This window comes from Anarhichas minor, unplaced genomic scaffold (assembly GCF_050575085.1).
Source record: "Anarhichas minor isolate MPS153535 unplaced genomic scaffold, ASM5057508v1 ptg000007l, whole genome shotgun sequence".
Classification (NCBI taxonomy): Eukaryota; Metazoa; Chordata; class Actinopteri; order Perciformes; family Anarhichadidae; genus Anarhichas; species Anarhichas minor.
In genome coordinates, this window is record NW_027466453.1 from 15,628,333 (window position 1) to 15,644,564 (window position 16,232).

Below are 16,232 nucleotides of genomic sequence, written 5' to 3' on the forward strand. Positions count from 1 at the left end.
TTGTGTAGAAAGCCAAAGGTGTGAAACAAGTCAGTTTGTTGACCTTAAACTGAATTTGAACATAAGAAAAAAACATGGCTGTTAGATTTTAGAAGAAAGCCACAACAGCAACTGTCCTTTTAATACTTATGAATGGTAAAACTCTCAACAGCAAAGAGTCAACTGACCCACGTCCTCCATTCTTTAACTTCTTCTCGGTTTTGCCAAACTCTACCTGCGTCTAACGATTGTAAGTGCACTGCCCTTGCATTGAGTAACGGCACTCTAGCAGCATCAAGCTAGACAACGGCATAGTATTACTTCTGGTTAACTCATTCAAAAATGTTTTAATAGAGACCGGTGTAGTCATGCACTTTGACCACAGAGAAAAGTATGCTGACGGTAGCATATATGACTGACGCTGAGAGGAATTTCAATGTGGGATAAACTCTCAACAGAAAATAGGTCTCAAAACCACTTATTAGTACCGCCTAGACCAACGTTAATGTATTTGCAATATTGATACTATAATAAATAGTACATTAATAGATTAGATGGAATAGATTAATACATTGATTGTAGAGATAGGTACAGTTTGTAGAATTTGGTGGCATCAAGTGGGTTGGTTGCAGATTGCAGGCAGGCTCTCACTATGGCCAGTGATGTTTGTCTGTTATGGGCTACTGTAGAAACATGGCGGTGCAACATTGCGGACTCCGTGTAGAGGACCGGCTCTATGTAAATACGAAGGATTCATTCTAGGCTAACAAAAACTATTAGTTTCATGTCATTATAAACTTATTACACTATCTACTTCTGATAGATCCCCTGAAATGCTACACTGTACCTTTAACATTTACTGTATAAATTAAAGTCATTAGATTTCACAGGCAACCACAGAATTTAACATTTGTAAGCCTCCATCATTAATTCAAGTTAGACTGGAAATAAATGCATTCAGAACAAATGAGTCATTTCTGACCAGCTAAACTGAAGGAGGCAGAGTAAAGATGGGGTTTCCTCCTCAGTGTTTTTGTATGTGCAAAGTTTATTTACATGAAGTCTGTGCAGCTGTTCTTTGAAAAATGAGCCTTGAATGACTTATGATCATTGCACTATGCTTCTATAAAATCATACCATTATTTCTATTGACAGCCTCTTGACACAATATTCTGATTGTATTAAGGAGTAACTGGTTAGTGTTTCCAAATACAAGGATGAGAATATGGTGAAAGGCATTACAGAGACACATTAAGGGTTTATGAACTTGTTTATTGAAAGAACAAAGTGTATATTCAGACATTAGTAGAGAAATCACAAATACAATCTAGTAGAAGGACCGATCCTAAAACAAATATTCACGATCAAGCTTCAGTTTTTCACATAACTTAAAAGCTCAAAAAAAAAAAAATACAGAAGCTTCTAAACCGGCTACCGTCATATTCTCAGACAAGGTATGAAATAACTAATAAGCAGCAGAACATGTATATTTTAATTTAACTGAACTCTTCAGCAAAGCATTGGTGAAGATTAACTGGATTAGCAAACAGTGGCTTGTCCAGACTCTTTTGACTGGGATGATATGAATTATATTACACACATACATCGGAATGGCAGTACTTGACCCTTTGTTTCCACTACTCATATCTACTTTTATTAATTACAGTGTCCTACAACTTATTCCATTCCTCTGCTTCAAATCTTCATTTAAAAAGATAAATAGACCTTCCAATCACAACACAGTGGCACTGTACAAATATGAATCTTCCACTTCCTCTGCTCTGAATATCTTATTGAGAACCTTTAAAACCTCACAAAGTAATTGTACTTTCAAAAGTTGGTTGCACACAAAAACAAAACAAAAATAAAGTATAAAGTGTCAGCGAAACTTAAATAAATGAGCCTGTGTGGACAAAAAGTAAGGCCCCGCCCCAGACCAGAAAGAAGCACCAACATAGTTTATAATGAGGAAGCACCTGGAGTGGTTGGTGCCACTCCCTGAACACGCCCCTGTTAGCATTTTAGCATTAGCATAAACGACAGACGTGATGCGCTCATACTTACCAGAGAAGACTCTGCCTGTATTAACAATAATTAAATCATCAGTTTAACTGGAGGTTATTCCCATCAAAACCTATGTTGAGAAGCAATAACATTCAGCAGATAGAAATGTGTTGCACACTTAAATATTAACCATTTATGCCCCGAGTTATTCCTAACAATCATACAACCAAACGGCTGCCATTAATGTAAAATGCTGAAGAATTGTTAAGAGCTCGTTTCATGTTTTTCATAAAAAGGTGACAGACATTAACGTCTCATTGTGTGTGCACACAAAACACAGGTTGAAAGAAATTAAAATCACAGCAGTGGTACTTACAGCTTTAACTAACCTGTTACTGGTACGGATTCTCCTTCATGCAAGTAGTTAAATGCAAATGATCAAGTGAGGACAGCTGATGAAACAAACAGGATTAAGTAGTGCAGCCATTTTACAAGCATATGTTTTCATCACAAACCTCCCAACAAAACATTGTATGTATGTGTCTGGCCGTTAATGGCGTCTGTAACAAATTATTTGACTTTTGACCACCCGGTAAATGTGTCAGGCAGTAAACTGCTGTAGACTGTAGGACTAGGTAAAACCAAAAGCTTAGTAAACATGAGCCAACATGCCTGAAGAAAACACAAACAAGGGCCTTCACCAAACTTGCTGCAAGTTTGGGGACATTGCGATCCAACAGCGTGTAAGCTGTGAGGGCCCCTGGTAATGAATGAGAAGACAGAAAATGGTGAGACTTGCCTCGGGCTGAAACAGGGCTACACTGAGACAGGGCCTCAGCCAGTCCCCCATGGCATCGCTACAGGGAGAAGAGAAATCGGGGTTTTAGCACTACAGCCACCCGGAAGTTATGCAGCTGTACAACTTACACGCCATGTACAGAGCATCAATAATAACAGGAATAAACAATACACTGCTTAGAGCCTAAATAAAACATTCACCAACATTTTTAATTTCAACTCAAAAAGCATAAAAGCACATTTCTGTTGATACTTTTCAACCTGTGGAGTACAAACCTGCTGCGACGTCTCTTTTCCCACTCGCGTCCCGCAAAGAAGAGTCTTACATTTTTGCCACATTTTATTACAGTACAGTTTTACAGCAAATGCATATGCCACTTCATTTCGTACTTCAACTATTTAGGGTTATAGGAACTATAAACATGAAACAGAATGCATGCATAAACAGATATTTGAAGCCCTCACCAAACAAAGTTGGGGACACAAAGTCCAACAGCACTACGTGCTGTGAAGGCCTCACTGTTTAGCTTAGAACAGAAACGTATTTACATAAGACTTGCCTTGATAAAGGGTGGGAACTGCCCATGTAACTCCAGCGCCTTCACAACACTACGAACCATATCTACTATACTTCTATACACCTGAATGAAACATGAGAAGGAAAAGAAGCCACAGAACAGAGAGGGTTTGAAACAACAGGTCATAGTCTTGGTTAGGTACAGTGTAAATATTTCCCAACGCTCTGTGATGCTTTTATAGCTCTTTTGTTTGCTGTTTATTCAGTGTCTCTTCCTCAGAGCTCAGTAGTAGAATAAACAGTACGTCGGGGCACTATAACACCAATACTGGCTTGTCTACTAGCAGCTGAGGACATTAGAAAAGGGTTGAGTGTCCAAACCTATTGAAGAGAGGATGGCAGGCTTCAGTAGCGGGCTCCAGGAGACATGACAGGGGGTCTCATACCCATGGGTGGAGGGGCTCCCTGGTACCCTGGGGGAGCCACGGGAGGGGCCAGTCCATATGGAGGCATCCCTCCGGGCATGTAGCCTGGAATCCCCTGGGGTGGACCACCATACTGGCCTGCGAAAACACAGGTTTGTTGTCGGCTTTATATTTTTTTAAAAATCAGGAGCACAACTCATGTGGTTTTAACTTTATACAGCCATGCTAGCAGCTCCAGGATCTACTTTATGTCATATGGGATGGACGGCAGGGATAGGAAAGACTCCCATGTTAACGACTGGCGAGCGTTTGTCATCAAGTCATATGATTAGAGCTGCTTGTGTGAAGATTAAAGTACTGGTCATTGAAAATGCAACACCATATTCATAAGATGTTGCGTATGCGAGGTGTCCACATTTTTGGATTTTTAAGCACTTTTATATTTGTTTACCGATCATAATCAAAACTCGGATGTTGACTTGAACACATAATTCAAATGATGAACTCCGTAACTACGATATGACATCATATGAAAGCAGCATTGGGCACAGTGGTGCTTCAAGCTAAATGTTAACAGCAGGATGCTAACATGCTCACAGTGACGATGATGCTAAGCAGGTATTCTGTTTACCATGTTCACTATCTTAGTTTAGCAAGCTAGCATGGTAATATTTGCCAATTAGCCCTAAACTAAGTACAGCTGTGGCTGATGGGAATATCAGTACGGCAGGTTTTAAGTCATGAACCAAAGTATTGGCCAATTTGAAACTTTAACCTGATGGTGGCGCTATAGGAAAGGTCTGGGGATCACCAAAGTAATTAGGGTTTATCCTCCGGGGACCATCAATGTCTGTACAAAATCTCATGACAAACCATCCAATGGTTGTTGAGATATTTCAGTCTGGATTTATGTGGTGGACTGAAAAGAACGACATTGCCATCCCTAAAACATGCCACATTCAGACATATTCAGTGTTGCAAGGTAAGATATAGCACTAATGAATGATATATATATATATATATATATATATATATATATATATATATATATATATATATATATATATATATAATGACACTTAAGAGAGATTCTCATCATAATGTAAAGTCTTTCTGAACTAGAGGCAGGCAGTGGATACCAGGTATGGGGTGCCTCATGCCGGACTGCTGAGGTGCCATCATGCCCCCGACAGGACCAACTGACGGGGCAGCAGCGCTGGTCTGGCCTTGGCGGGGAGCGCTGCGCTGGTACCTCGGCAACTGAGACCGCAACTCTTCCTAAAAAGACACAGAAATCAAACGAGGAGGAATCATTTGACGCTGAAACTCTGTAGCTCAACCAGGATAAATAAACAGCATTATTAAATCAATTTCACTCAAGAAAAGCCATTTATATACTTTGGTGTGAACAGAAAGTAAGACTTTAGCTATGATTAACAGTTTTAGAAGCTGCTTACTGTTAAAAAATAAACTATAAAGAGAGGCGGTAGCAGAGGGACTACTTACCAGTGAGATATCCTCATCGGGGTGGATCAACTTACTGGTTGCACTGGAGGTGGTGAGGGTAGCAGGCTTACTGGTCACAGTAGTGGGAGGTTTTGAAACCGTACTGCTCCCAGCATTGGGGCTGACCACAGCTACGGTGGCCTGAGTGTAGGCCGGGAATGTGGGCTTTGAGGGGTCAGAGGAGGGACAGGGAGGAGGGTGGGGGGGCCCTGACTGCTGGCTCTGAGTGGAGAGAGAAGACAGACCATCAGAGAGACTCCGCTGAAAGGCATTCACATTTCACAGGGGAACACTTTCAGTCATACTCTGAGGCTACTCTCATTTAGTTTATAGTCATTTAAAGCTTGGCATGAATATCTGTGTGGTTTACAGGCTTGAGATGGACTGTCTCTGCCAATTTGTATTTCCACTTCATAATGACGTTAAACAGGGAGTAACCCTATGAATTATGACTAAAAGGTAAACCTGTTTCTTCAAGCCTGCAGGAAAACAAAACCAAAAGAGCATGCTGTGCTTTGTTGCCCTACAGCAGTTCAGAAATAAGAAGCCCACTTTACTAATCTGCATAACTCTCTTTTCTGATTTTTTCCAGGTGAAATGTTACAGTAGTGTTCTATAAATGCAGATTTGTAGCAAAAGAAAAAAACAAAAACAAAGGCATGTTGCTATTTTCAACCCCCACAAATGGTTGGATTTCATCGTTTCTTACTAAAACAGCTTTGTCAAATACAATAGAAATAACCGCCCAACTACACCACAGCAGGCAAACTATACACAATGGTGTGCATGCTCATTGTAAAGCTGCATGTTGTCAGAGTAGAGCAGGCCGACAGCTGCGTACTTGTGGCGTGATAGGGAACAGAGCTTTAGGGGAGGCAGACTGAGAGTCTGCGCTCAATGAGTCTGCACTTGTACTTGCAACGCGACTGCCCATCTGCAGCACAGGAAAAGAGTAAAGAATAAGAAACCGAAGAGAAAAGTAATTCTTCAGTTAAAGGAATGGCTGGGTAACGTCTCCTGCGGTTCAGACTGTGTGAGTACAGAGAGCTACTTTAAACAATCCCTTATTCAACAGGAGACGGTGATGTTCTGCCCCATCAGAGATGAAACGTGGTACATGGTGTCATAAAGGTTTGTACCTGTCCAGCAATGGGGAACAGAGGCTTTGTGACATCGGGCTGGGCTGAGGGGGCAGCGGCAGCAGGAACAGCAGGTCTAGTCAGCATGTTTGCAGCAGAGGGAACCTGAGCCATGTGTGGGAGGCCTGGACGGTGGCCCATAGGAGGAGGCATGCCTGTGACACCAGCAGAACAAATTCATCACACAAGGGAACAAGTACAGCCTCACTACAACAGCGGTGCAGTGTAGTTACAATCAATTGTCAATATAAATTAATAATTCACATCAAAGGTGATCATTAGCTGGTGGCACACCTGGCATCATTGGTGGCATCCCGGGGCCTGGAGGCATCAACCCGCCCATTGGTATCATCCTAAATACACGAGGGAAGATACACACGTTTACAATATAAAGATATAATAAGATTAATAAGACATGACTATGTTTGTTAATAACCCTGAGCATTTACCCCGGAGGCATTCCTGGCATTAAGGGAGGCATTCCTGGCATCATTGGTGGCACACCTGGCATCATTGGGGGGATTCCTGACATAAAGATGAATTGAAGCGCAGGTGTGTTATCACATCACAAAACAGTTTATGTAATTAATATTAAGCAACACCTATTGTTTTTACACCTTGATCAAACTATGACTATCAGAGTCTTTTTAGAGACACTTGGTGCCATCAATGTGCTTGAGAACATAAATAATTGTCTGAATCGAGTCTTATGAGAAGCAGAAAAGAAAGAGGATGAAAGAGGATACAGCAGCAGGTAAACCATGTGTGTTTAAGTGTAAATACTGAACTCTATAAACAGCATGATACCCATACCGTGTTATCTAAGGTCACTGTTTCCTACCCGAGTAGCTGCCCGGTGGTATCCCTGGAGCACCAGAGCCAGGAGGAATGCCCGGCTGGGTCATAGGGGGTATGTAACCGGCCTGGGGTTGGCCTGCAGCAGGCTGCTGGAAGGAGGGACCGGGCTCGTCATCCTCATCGAACTCATCGGAGTCATCCTGGTTCTGTTTCTTCTTTTGAGTCTCTGAAAAGCAGGAAGAGCATAATACGTCTCTAGAATAGAGCATAAAAGACAGTTTCATTGAGGTATTTTGGTTGCTCATACCTTGGTTCTTTTGTTCTAGCACTCTTCTTCTCTCTTCCATGTCTTTTTCGGGAATACCCTCCATGCCATATATCTCAAGCTCAATGTCTATTCTTCCAGGTATTGCATTAGGAACTCCATCAATTGTCTCTTTGTGTACCTGTGATAACAGTGACACAGTCAGGCAAAAGGTCTTCGTTTGATTTCATGAAGGTGCTTTGCAGTATTGTTTCCTCACCTGCATACAGTGGATCGCAAGCCCGGGGCCGGTGTACAGTTTTTTATGACAGATGTGGCACTTGAAATGTTTGGCCTTCTGGTGTTGAATGAGAATCTTTTCATCATCGAAGTCTCTGTTACAGTACCTGAGACTATGATTCAGGAAAAACTCGATCATGCTGTTTTACTCATTATCTATTCTGTCATAGTACTTTCTTCAGAGCTAGTGATTAAGCTAAAGCAACACCGACGACAAGTTCAAAATCGTGCAACATACTGCGAGCCAGCTAACGTTAAACGGCTGTTAAGATGATAAACTCAGGTTAATGTACAGTTAGCTTAGTAAACAGAGGACAGACACAGGTCCTGATAAGAACAAGATAACGTTAGAACAATAACTCTAAATGTAAAATGTGAACAAGGATACCAGCACCAAGGCTTCATCTGCTTCTTCTTCTTCCTCCCCATGATTCCTGGACTGTCAGTCCACTTCTAACCCAGTGGACTGATACAAACAACACACCTACAGGGAGAGGACTACGGGAATTAAAGATGGCGGCGGGTCTCCAGCGTCATAAAACAACATAGAACAACACTGCGGCCTCAAGGCGCCCTCTGGTGGCCCCAAACTATTGTTTACTTGTTATTAGAATTAAATATATTGGACAATTCATTTGTAGCACGGACCCCTCACATCTGCCCACGCTAACTATTTTCACCATAGATGTTTCAGCCATTCAACTCTAACATTGCAATATTGGTAATTTAAGTTACTAGCAATCACAATCACAATTTAAAGCACATCATTTACAGGTATAAAACTAATCTACTATGTACACACCCAATTCAAAGACAAACACGTCATAATTAAAACACTTGTGTAAAGCTTGGCCCAGGAACAGATAAATGTAACGTTATATCATCGCAGTCGGACATAATTGAGAACGTACACATATGACGCATGCGCAGAAGGTACATAAACGAGAATACAACTGCTGCAGTTGTTATTTTACTGTCAGCTGGAGATCCCGACGTCATTTATACATATCTATCAACACATCACGGCTAAATTAGAAAAGAAACAGAAACACGTCCTTGATTTAGTTTATTGTAGCTGCTCGCTCGCTCGCTCCGTGCAGCATCGGGATCATGTTTACCTCCCAGACCTCGTCCTTCCAGGATTCCATTGACGTGGAAGAGAGAGATGACTTTGACAGCGAGGAGATTGCCGGATACAGCCAGAAAACTCAGCTGAACTGCTACTACACCATCTATCTGTATCAAGGCACAAGGTGATGGTCGACACTGCTCGTCCCAGTTTATGATTTTCAAAAGATAACAGCTGTGGTACAACTTCTGCAAGGACATTTGCAGTGAGAGTGTTGGGTCCACGATGTCATGTTTTACGTATTACGAATAATGCTATTAATATATAATAATTTTTTTTATGGTTTGGTTACATGTTATTCTTCACAGTAGCGACTGTAATCCTAATAATATTCTAATCCTACAGGACTTCAATCTATTTCTCACTGTTGAGTATTTGTAGTCCCTTGTTCCTGAACCTGCTGACAGTGACACCGTGTTTTAACTGCAGGTAAAACCAGATTTATACTAAAAAAAAAACGAACCAGGTGATGAGTAAACTGTCGATTGTCGTAGATCTGAGGCTTCTGGGGAAAATGTGGCATGGAACCAGAGACGAGCAGACTCCACAACCAGTCAGGATGACTTTAGGTAACAAAGGAGCCGCCCGCCTACCCTTCTCCTCACTTTCAGTGGTCGTTTCTCTTTGGCTTTCACTGTTGTGCATTGGTGTATCCACGGGCTGCCACCGGACATCCAATCAACATGGAATCAATGCTGTTTTCATCTGTGATTTTTGTTCTGATTGGTCACTGCTGTGCTGCTGAGTTACATGGCCTTTAGGTCTCTCCCAATTTCAACCCGTCTCCACTTCCGAGTGTCGGGTGGACAGTTACAGCTATGTGACTCAGTTGTGTGTCGTGTTGGTCGTGGCTAATGCTCATCAGCTTTCTCCATCTGTTCTCCATTGGCTTTGCGTGGCTTCCGAATTCCTCGTTGTCTCCGGGCGACTGCTCGTATCCATACTGATTTTTCTGCCCTGCCCACAGCCTGACGCTCGTCGACAGCAGCCTTCCATCAGAGGCGGAACCTGAGCTGCGGACTTACATTTCGAGGAGGCTCAGCAAAGGTGCCCTGCTGGGAGGCATGGGCAACATCGCCACTGTGGAACTCAGGTGACGACAAACGTTTTGCATCAGTAATGCTACATACGAACCAATAGGGACACACAATCAAGGCTTTGTGACACAACAACTCAAGATCATGTTCCTTCTTCTGGGACTGCAACCGTTTGACTCTATCACAGTAATAAAATAAATTCAGCTGGAAATGACGGTTCAGAGGGGGACAAAATAAGTTGGTTAACACAAATGTGTTTATTGTTATTATTGTTATGTACTCTCCTCAGTATCCCAGAGCAGGCAGTGGGCTGCTACTGCTGTCTCCTGGAGCAGGAACGGTCTCCCGAACAGCCTGATGCTGATGGAAACGGATATGTCATCTGCTTCATGGGCGGCTCTGAAAAAGGACTGAACTTATATCCTTTGTGCACAGTTGTCTATTGCAAAGTGTCCTCATGAAATTAACCCTAGTTATTAGCTCCAGCATTAGTTGTTGACATACTCCTTGGTCTTTTCCACATTGTTGTAACTTTGTACAGAGAAAGAGACAAGTTCCTTGACCCAATTCACATTTCGATTAGAACTTGATAAATACGTCCAAGGCCTGCACAGCAGCCTGCAAACCCCAGAGGTATGTGGCTGTAATAACAGTGTCATGAAGTTTGATTTTTGCCATTACAATTTTAATGCAATATAGATTTGTGTGTGTGTGTGTGTCAGCTGCAGAACCTTGAGACAGAGGTGCGTCCGTATCTGAGCCGGTGGTACGAGGAGTCTGTGATGCACATTTATCGGGTGGTGCAGCTGGTCCAGAGCAACATCAGCTTCTTGCTGCACGCTGTGAGTCCGTTTTCTTTCCTCTCAGAGCGTGTCCAATAAAAATGAAGAGCACAGTTTCTCTCTCCTGTAAGAAAAATAGTCGACAGTGGAACTTTACAAGGAAAATAGTATTCTTATCTGTATTTTTGGGGGAGCATTTCCTTGAAATGCTTGTCGACTATATGCTTTAAAATACGGCTATCCAAATGATTTATTTGATCATTCAAACTCTGTGTGTGTGTGCAAGACTTGTCTCCAGAACAATGCATTTCAGTCATTACATGTTCTGTACACAGGCGCTGAGTCACACACATGTGGAGCTCAATAATTCCGATGAGAGGACAAAGGCTGATGTGTCCCGGTGAGTTTGCTGACGTCCCCCGTAGCTACACTAACACATCTTTTGAGACTGCTAAAAAACGGAGCCGGTCTCTTGTTTGTTTCCATGCAGTACAAAATGTAAATGAACCATCTGTTTTGTTAGCTGTTAAATGTGTGTTGTGTTCTGTACCAGGTTCATCAAAGCAGCCAGTTTGGTGGGTCTGTCCCAACAAGACACTACAACAGCTTCTCTGTGTAAGGCGATCTCAGAGGACACGCAGTCTGACCTGATCCTAGACTTCTCCACCAGCCCACCCACACTCTCTAACGCAGGTAAGTCATGACATAAATCAGATGAGGACAGATCGTTTTTATCTCCGAAAGAGTCTGATGACGATGTTTTCTCCCCCAGTCAGTAATCGTTTCTGTGATGACTGGATTCAGGCCTTTCTAAACGCTGCAGAGCGATGTAATCCTTTCCTGCTCAGACAGATTCTGGAGAACTTCAAACTTAAGGTCAGAAAACATACACATGGACCGACTATAACATGGGTTGAGTGCTGCATACTTTAGTATTTTGTGTATAATTGTTTTTTTTTAAATGATACTGATCCCACAACATTGAGAACCTTTGGACAACAACTCTCAGTTCCTCTTGGCAGATACACAGTACAACTTCCACTGTCTATCGTTCAGATTGCTTCCCTTTTATTAAAAACTTGTTTCCTCCTTCCTCTATCAACCACCGCTCGCACTCCGCAGGCCATCCAGGACATGAACAGCCTGAAGCGCTTCGTGCGTCAGGCAGAGATGAGTCACTACGCCCTGTTTCGCTGCTGCCTCTTCCTTCAGGGCTGCGGAAACGGGGATGTGTTGCTGCAGAATGCCAGAGCGGAGCACAGCGACATGCCTGAAGCCTGCAGCATCATCTCCGTCCTGGAGGAGTTCATCAAGGAACAATCCCAGGCCCAGGCCTGATTCCATCGCAACACCTGAGTTGTGGGGCCAAGATACTATTCCAGCCACAAAGCAGATCGCTTGTTCAATTCTAAACCTAGCACCACATCCTATGTTCAACGTCGGGTCGCCAGGTAAACATTTAGCAGCGCTGACATTTTTTTCAATCTGCCGACTGTCATGGCAGATTTAGAATTGAAATGTTACGTTTCCTGTGCTGGCACCTCTGCTGCTTCTCAACGAGTAAAAGTAAAAAGTCCGATCTGGAGTATGTGCTGTAAAACCCTGAGACTCAGCTTCCCTCAACAAGTGTGTCTGTCTTTGGGGCTAATAATAGTTCATTGAGATCTGTAACATCACTTATCTTAACAGTGAAGGTTAGTTGCCAGCTGGAGATGATAGTAAAAATGAATTGATCTAGTCGTAGAGCGGCACTTTCCCAATCTTTTTACTTTTGCAAATGTTAGCGTTGTGTTGAGCGTTTCAAAATACTTTGAACCAAATATTAATACTATTGTTTTGCTAACTGACAATGATCACAAAACGTAACTGATCCAAACTAAAGCTTCTACTCGTTAAAGTGGAATTATCTTACTTATTTCATATCCAAATGTTTAATTTATCATTTTGTATTTTAATTGATTATACTTGTTTTCTTTTGAGAAGAAACACATTGAGAATGCACAAATCACTTTTATGCATTGCTTGTTTCATAGGCCTTGTTTGTGCTTTATTTCAACACAATACCTGCACGACAATATGATTTGTGTCTAATGAATACTGCTACTGTATGTACATAATGACTATCAAGTGATAGATGTAATCCTTCTATGTGAATACAGTGTTGTAGATACAGTGTCATTTTGGGGTATCATTTCCTGTTTACAAAAATCTTAATTGCATTCACCAGCTGAAGACTTCATGAGAACAGAACAGGCACTTTGTGACCAGTTACTCACTACATTTACTAAACATGTGTTTAGTTTCAAAGGTTCTACAATATTAATACCCACAGAAAGAAGAAATGAAAATGTAGAATATAAGATGTATAAAGATGCTCACAGTAAATGTTGGCATGCCTTTGTTTTATTTTCCTTTCATTGTGTACCTGCAACATGTTCTGATGTTCCATCAAACCCAATAAAGGGTTTTAGCTCAAACCAGTCCAAAGTGTGTAATACAGCAATACAGGTGGTGATGTATACTTTTAAACTGTCAAGTAGGTGATATGTAAATGAGTCATTTTACTATCGTGAACCACAGTGTGACTGTGACCTGACCAGAGTGTGTATGTGTTAGCATGTCTGTGCGGTCTTCTCTGTAGTTATAAATATCTATGTTGTTCTTGGTCTTGTATAGAAGAAGCTGAAATAAATACCACAGTTGAGCCTATTTGTTGTGATTGTTGCACGCTGTCGAGCATACAAAGCCGACAAACATTTGCACTTATATATATATATATATATATATCTGTTGCATGAATACAGTTTGTCTTCGGTGAAGCCAGTAATAATTAAACAAAGTTACAGATATCAGGCAGCAACAGTCCTGTGTGTGTCTGGTCCTACAGTTACACTGTATGGTGAGTGAGACGTCACTCAAATCCTCCAGTAGGCCCCGTCCTCCGGCTGCTCCTCTGCAACCACAAAACAAACAGCTGAACGCTTGAGATACAAAGATGATAGAATGTATGCAGCTGCTGCACATGTGGCTTTGGTTACATAAATCATTACGTGTCAATTTAAGCAACTGTGGCTGTCTTATGAGAACTAGTGAGAAGACAATGTCGACAAGGTGGACAGTGACAATAACAGAGCAGGATTTACCTAAAGTGTGATCGGGCATGTTCCTCAAAAGAGCGCTCGGTACGTCATAGATGCTGTCTGTGGGGTCTGACATGATGAAACATTTAATTGTTATTTTTGTATAACCAAGAATAGAAAAGTTTGCCGCTGGGGAGTAAAAAAAACATGTAATCTCACTTGGATGTTCATCAGCTCTCCTGTAAGAGAGAGGAAAGTCATACACGCCCTCGTACATCTCTGTTGAAGCGTTGATCTCACAAACCTCTACAAAGACATAACACATGATCGGACCAGGATGGACATTTAAACATCGTCATACTCAATGTTGTGTTCTATTAAATAGTACATTTAAAGTATTTCTAAGATCATACTGTTTCTAAGTGGTAGAATGTCATAGTCTCCTTCTTGTCTCCCCTCCGCATTGCTCAACCCACTGGACCATTGTGGACTGTTGAGACCGTCAACTATTGAAACAGAAGTTGGTCAGTAGAACCAACCAAAACATTACGTGTGAAGGTGAAAATAGGCAAATCAATTTAAAGTTCACCATTGTGATGCTGGTAGCTACAGTCTGGAAGTGTGTTTTGGTACAGGGTCTCCTCACGGATGGGGGAGACGATGCTCCTGATCTCATGCTGGATGTGACCTGACGGGGCAGAGAGGGGCCGAGCACAGAGCGACTCCATCATCACACTGTGTGAGCTGATGGGTGTGCTGCTGCACAATCTCTCTCGCTGCTCACACACTTCGAGGCTGAGCGGAGGAGAAATGGTCATGTGCCTGGAACGTGGACTATTCTTAGTTAAAGTTGAGCCCTCTTTTAACTTACTGTGTGCTTCTAGAGTCTGAAAGCACAGAGGTAGAAAGATGCATGGCTTGCCATAGAAGTCCTACCCACTCCTTTCTGAGAGCTGCGGTCTCTGCTGCCTACACACACACACACAACAGGTTTTAGTCAAAGTTGGCAGCCTGAAAGCTGACGTGCCACACTCATAGCCTGCAAATTGATCAGCTTGTGGTTGAACCACAGCGATGACTCACCAACACTTTCGTCTTTCCATTTGTCATGATGATCTCAAACATAAAGCGCTTGCTGTCAACTCTTTGGACCTCTCGCACCGACTGCACCTGACCCAGGAAGAGGACAGACAGATAAATACGTAGGACAACTGAGTAGAGACAAAGCAACAGTGGTGGAGGAAGTACTCGGATCTTGTACTAAAGTAAAAGTAGCAAAACGACAGTGAGAAATACTAAAGTCATAATTTCCTTCTAATTTTGAGTCAAAGTACATAAGTATTAGCATCAAAATACATACCTGTTAGATTATAATACATTATCTGAAGCTGTCAAATAATGTAGTACAGTCGAAGCATGAAGTAACATGAAATGGAATTACTCAAGAACAATTACCTCAACATTGTAGGTGAGTAAGTGTACTTAGCTTCCACAACTGCAAATCGGTTTCGCGTATATCAGCAGTGATGGTGGAGGACTCACTGTGTAAATGTAGTAATAGCCTCTCAAGTGTGACTGTGAAGAGAGCAACATCAACATCACCGTTTATCTCATTGAGATATTTAAAAGAAAGAAGAAAACTAGCCAAGTCAGTTTCTACAAGCACTGAAACCATCCTTCAAAAACTCAGAAATGAGTTACCAAGCAGGACATCGACAAATTCCATAGAGGTTGAATTTAGTGTAATTCTAACATGTAAGAACATTATAACATTATATATGTCTACTCACAGCGCTGCCATTCTTCTGTGTGTAGAAGAACAAGGTTGTATTTTGAAGCCTGAACCAATACGTCGCCCATCTCAATTTCTACAGACAGAAAGAGTAGATGTGTGGCAACCAAAGTCACTTTCTATAAACATATGCCCACATTTAATACCACGATAGTTCGTCACTCACCAGAGTATCTTTTCTTTTCTGCAGGAAGCCTTCAAACAATAATTTAGTCCCATCCACAGACATGTTATCCCTCAGTCGATAAGACATAAAACTGGCAGCCACGGTGTGAAATGAACATCTACCTGTGTGTGGCGTGACTTCCTCCTCACGCAGACCGACGGCAGTCTCGTTCACAGACCCATCACCCGCTCACTTCTCTATTCTGCTTCACAAAAACCCCGATCAGCAGTTGATCTTACAATTATTTCACACATCTGCTTTTGAAATGACCACTGCTGCTCTCATCACGTACACACAAACACAGCATGACATCAGTGGGTGTAAATGTCATTTATTACAGATATTTAAAACCATTTCATTTCCTTTGTTGGTGTTGAACTAGCTGTCATTTCAGCCGATATTAAGCATACACAGCCGTAACACATCATACAAGTCTTTATTGTAAATGCTGGAAAACAGAAGAATGAGAAGAAACACTTTCATAGTTTTAAGGTGGGAGAGGTGCACTGAATGGCTGTTGTTAATAGCATAATCTG

At 41.9% G+C, this 16,232-nt stretch overlaps 3 protein-coding genes across 4 annotated transcripts; 1 reads left to right on the plus strand and 2 right to left on the minus strand.

Moving 5' to 3' along the window:
- Positions 1–1,230: 1,230 nt before the first annotated feature.
- znf207a (zinc finger protein 207, a) lies at positions 1,231–8,245 on the minus strand. Of its 2 annotated transcripts, XR_012952892.1 has the most exons (13): positions 8,099–8,245; positions 7,691–7,817; positions 7,474–7,612; positions 7,210–7,392; positions 6,818–6,893; positions 6,663–6,721; positions 6,369–6,523; positions 5,230–5,451; positions 4,863–5,001; positions 3,680–3,861; positions 3,342–3,422; positions 2,783–2,840; positions 1,231–2,435 (listed from the first exon to the last, which is right to left on the minus strand). XR_012952892.1 is itself a non-coding variant. In XM_076086127.1 (10 exons), exons 1-10 carry the CDS (start codon positions 8,137–8,139, stop codon positions 3,704–3,706), a joined length of 1,299 nt encoding a protein of 432 aa, XP_075942242.1. In that variant the 5' UTR covers positions 8,140–8,245; the 3' UTR covers positions 1,231–3,703. The 2 variants fall into 2 exon arrangements, 1 of the variants encoding a protein (XP_075942242.1); XM_076086127.1 differs by having other exon boundaries at positions 1,231–3,861.
- Positions 8,246–8,642: 397 nt separating this feature from the next.
- Positions 8,643–13,367, plus strand: cunh17orf75 (chromosome unknown C17orf75 homolog). The gene is made up of 10 exons (XM_076086135.1): positions 8,643–8,963; positions 9,334–9,408; positions 9,807–9,932; positions 10,166–10,294; positions 10,449–10,509; positions 10,599–10,718; positions 10,994–11,058; positions 11,212–11,351; positions 11,431–11,534; positions 11,781–13,367. The coding sequence occupies exons 1-10, from the start codon at positions 8,821–8,823 to the stop codon at positions 11,994–11,996; spliced, it is 1,179 nt and encodes a 392-aa protein (XP_075942250.1). The 5' UTR covers positions 8,643–8,820; the 3' UTR covers positions 11,997–13,367.
- LOC142944926 (uncharacterized) lies at positions 13,044–16,190 on the minus strand. The gene is made up of 9 exons (XM_076086138.1): positions 15,697–16,190; positions 15,529–15,606; positions 14,822–15,313; positions 14,610–14,707; positions 14,328–14,533; positions 14,152–14,244; positions 13,958–14,044; positions 13,802–13,867; positions 13,044–13,611 (listed from the first exon to the last, which is right to left on the minus strand). Exons 3-9 carry the CDS (start codon positions 14,861–14,863, stop codon positions 13,574–13,576), a joined length of 630 nt encoding a protein of 209 aa, XP_075942253.1. The 5' UTR covers positions 14,864–15,313; positions 15,529–15,606; positions 15,697–16,190; the 3' UTR covers positions 13,044–13,573.
- Positions 16,191–16,232: the final 42 nt, after the last annotated feature.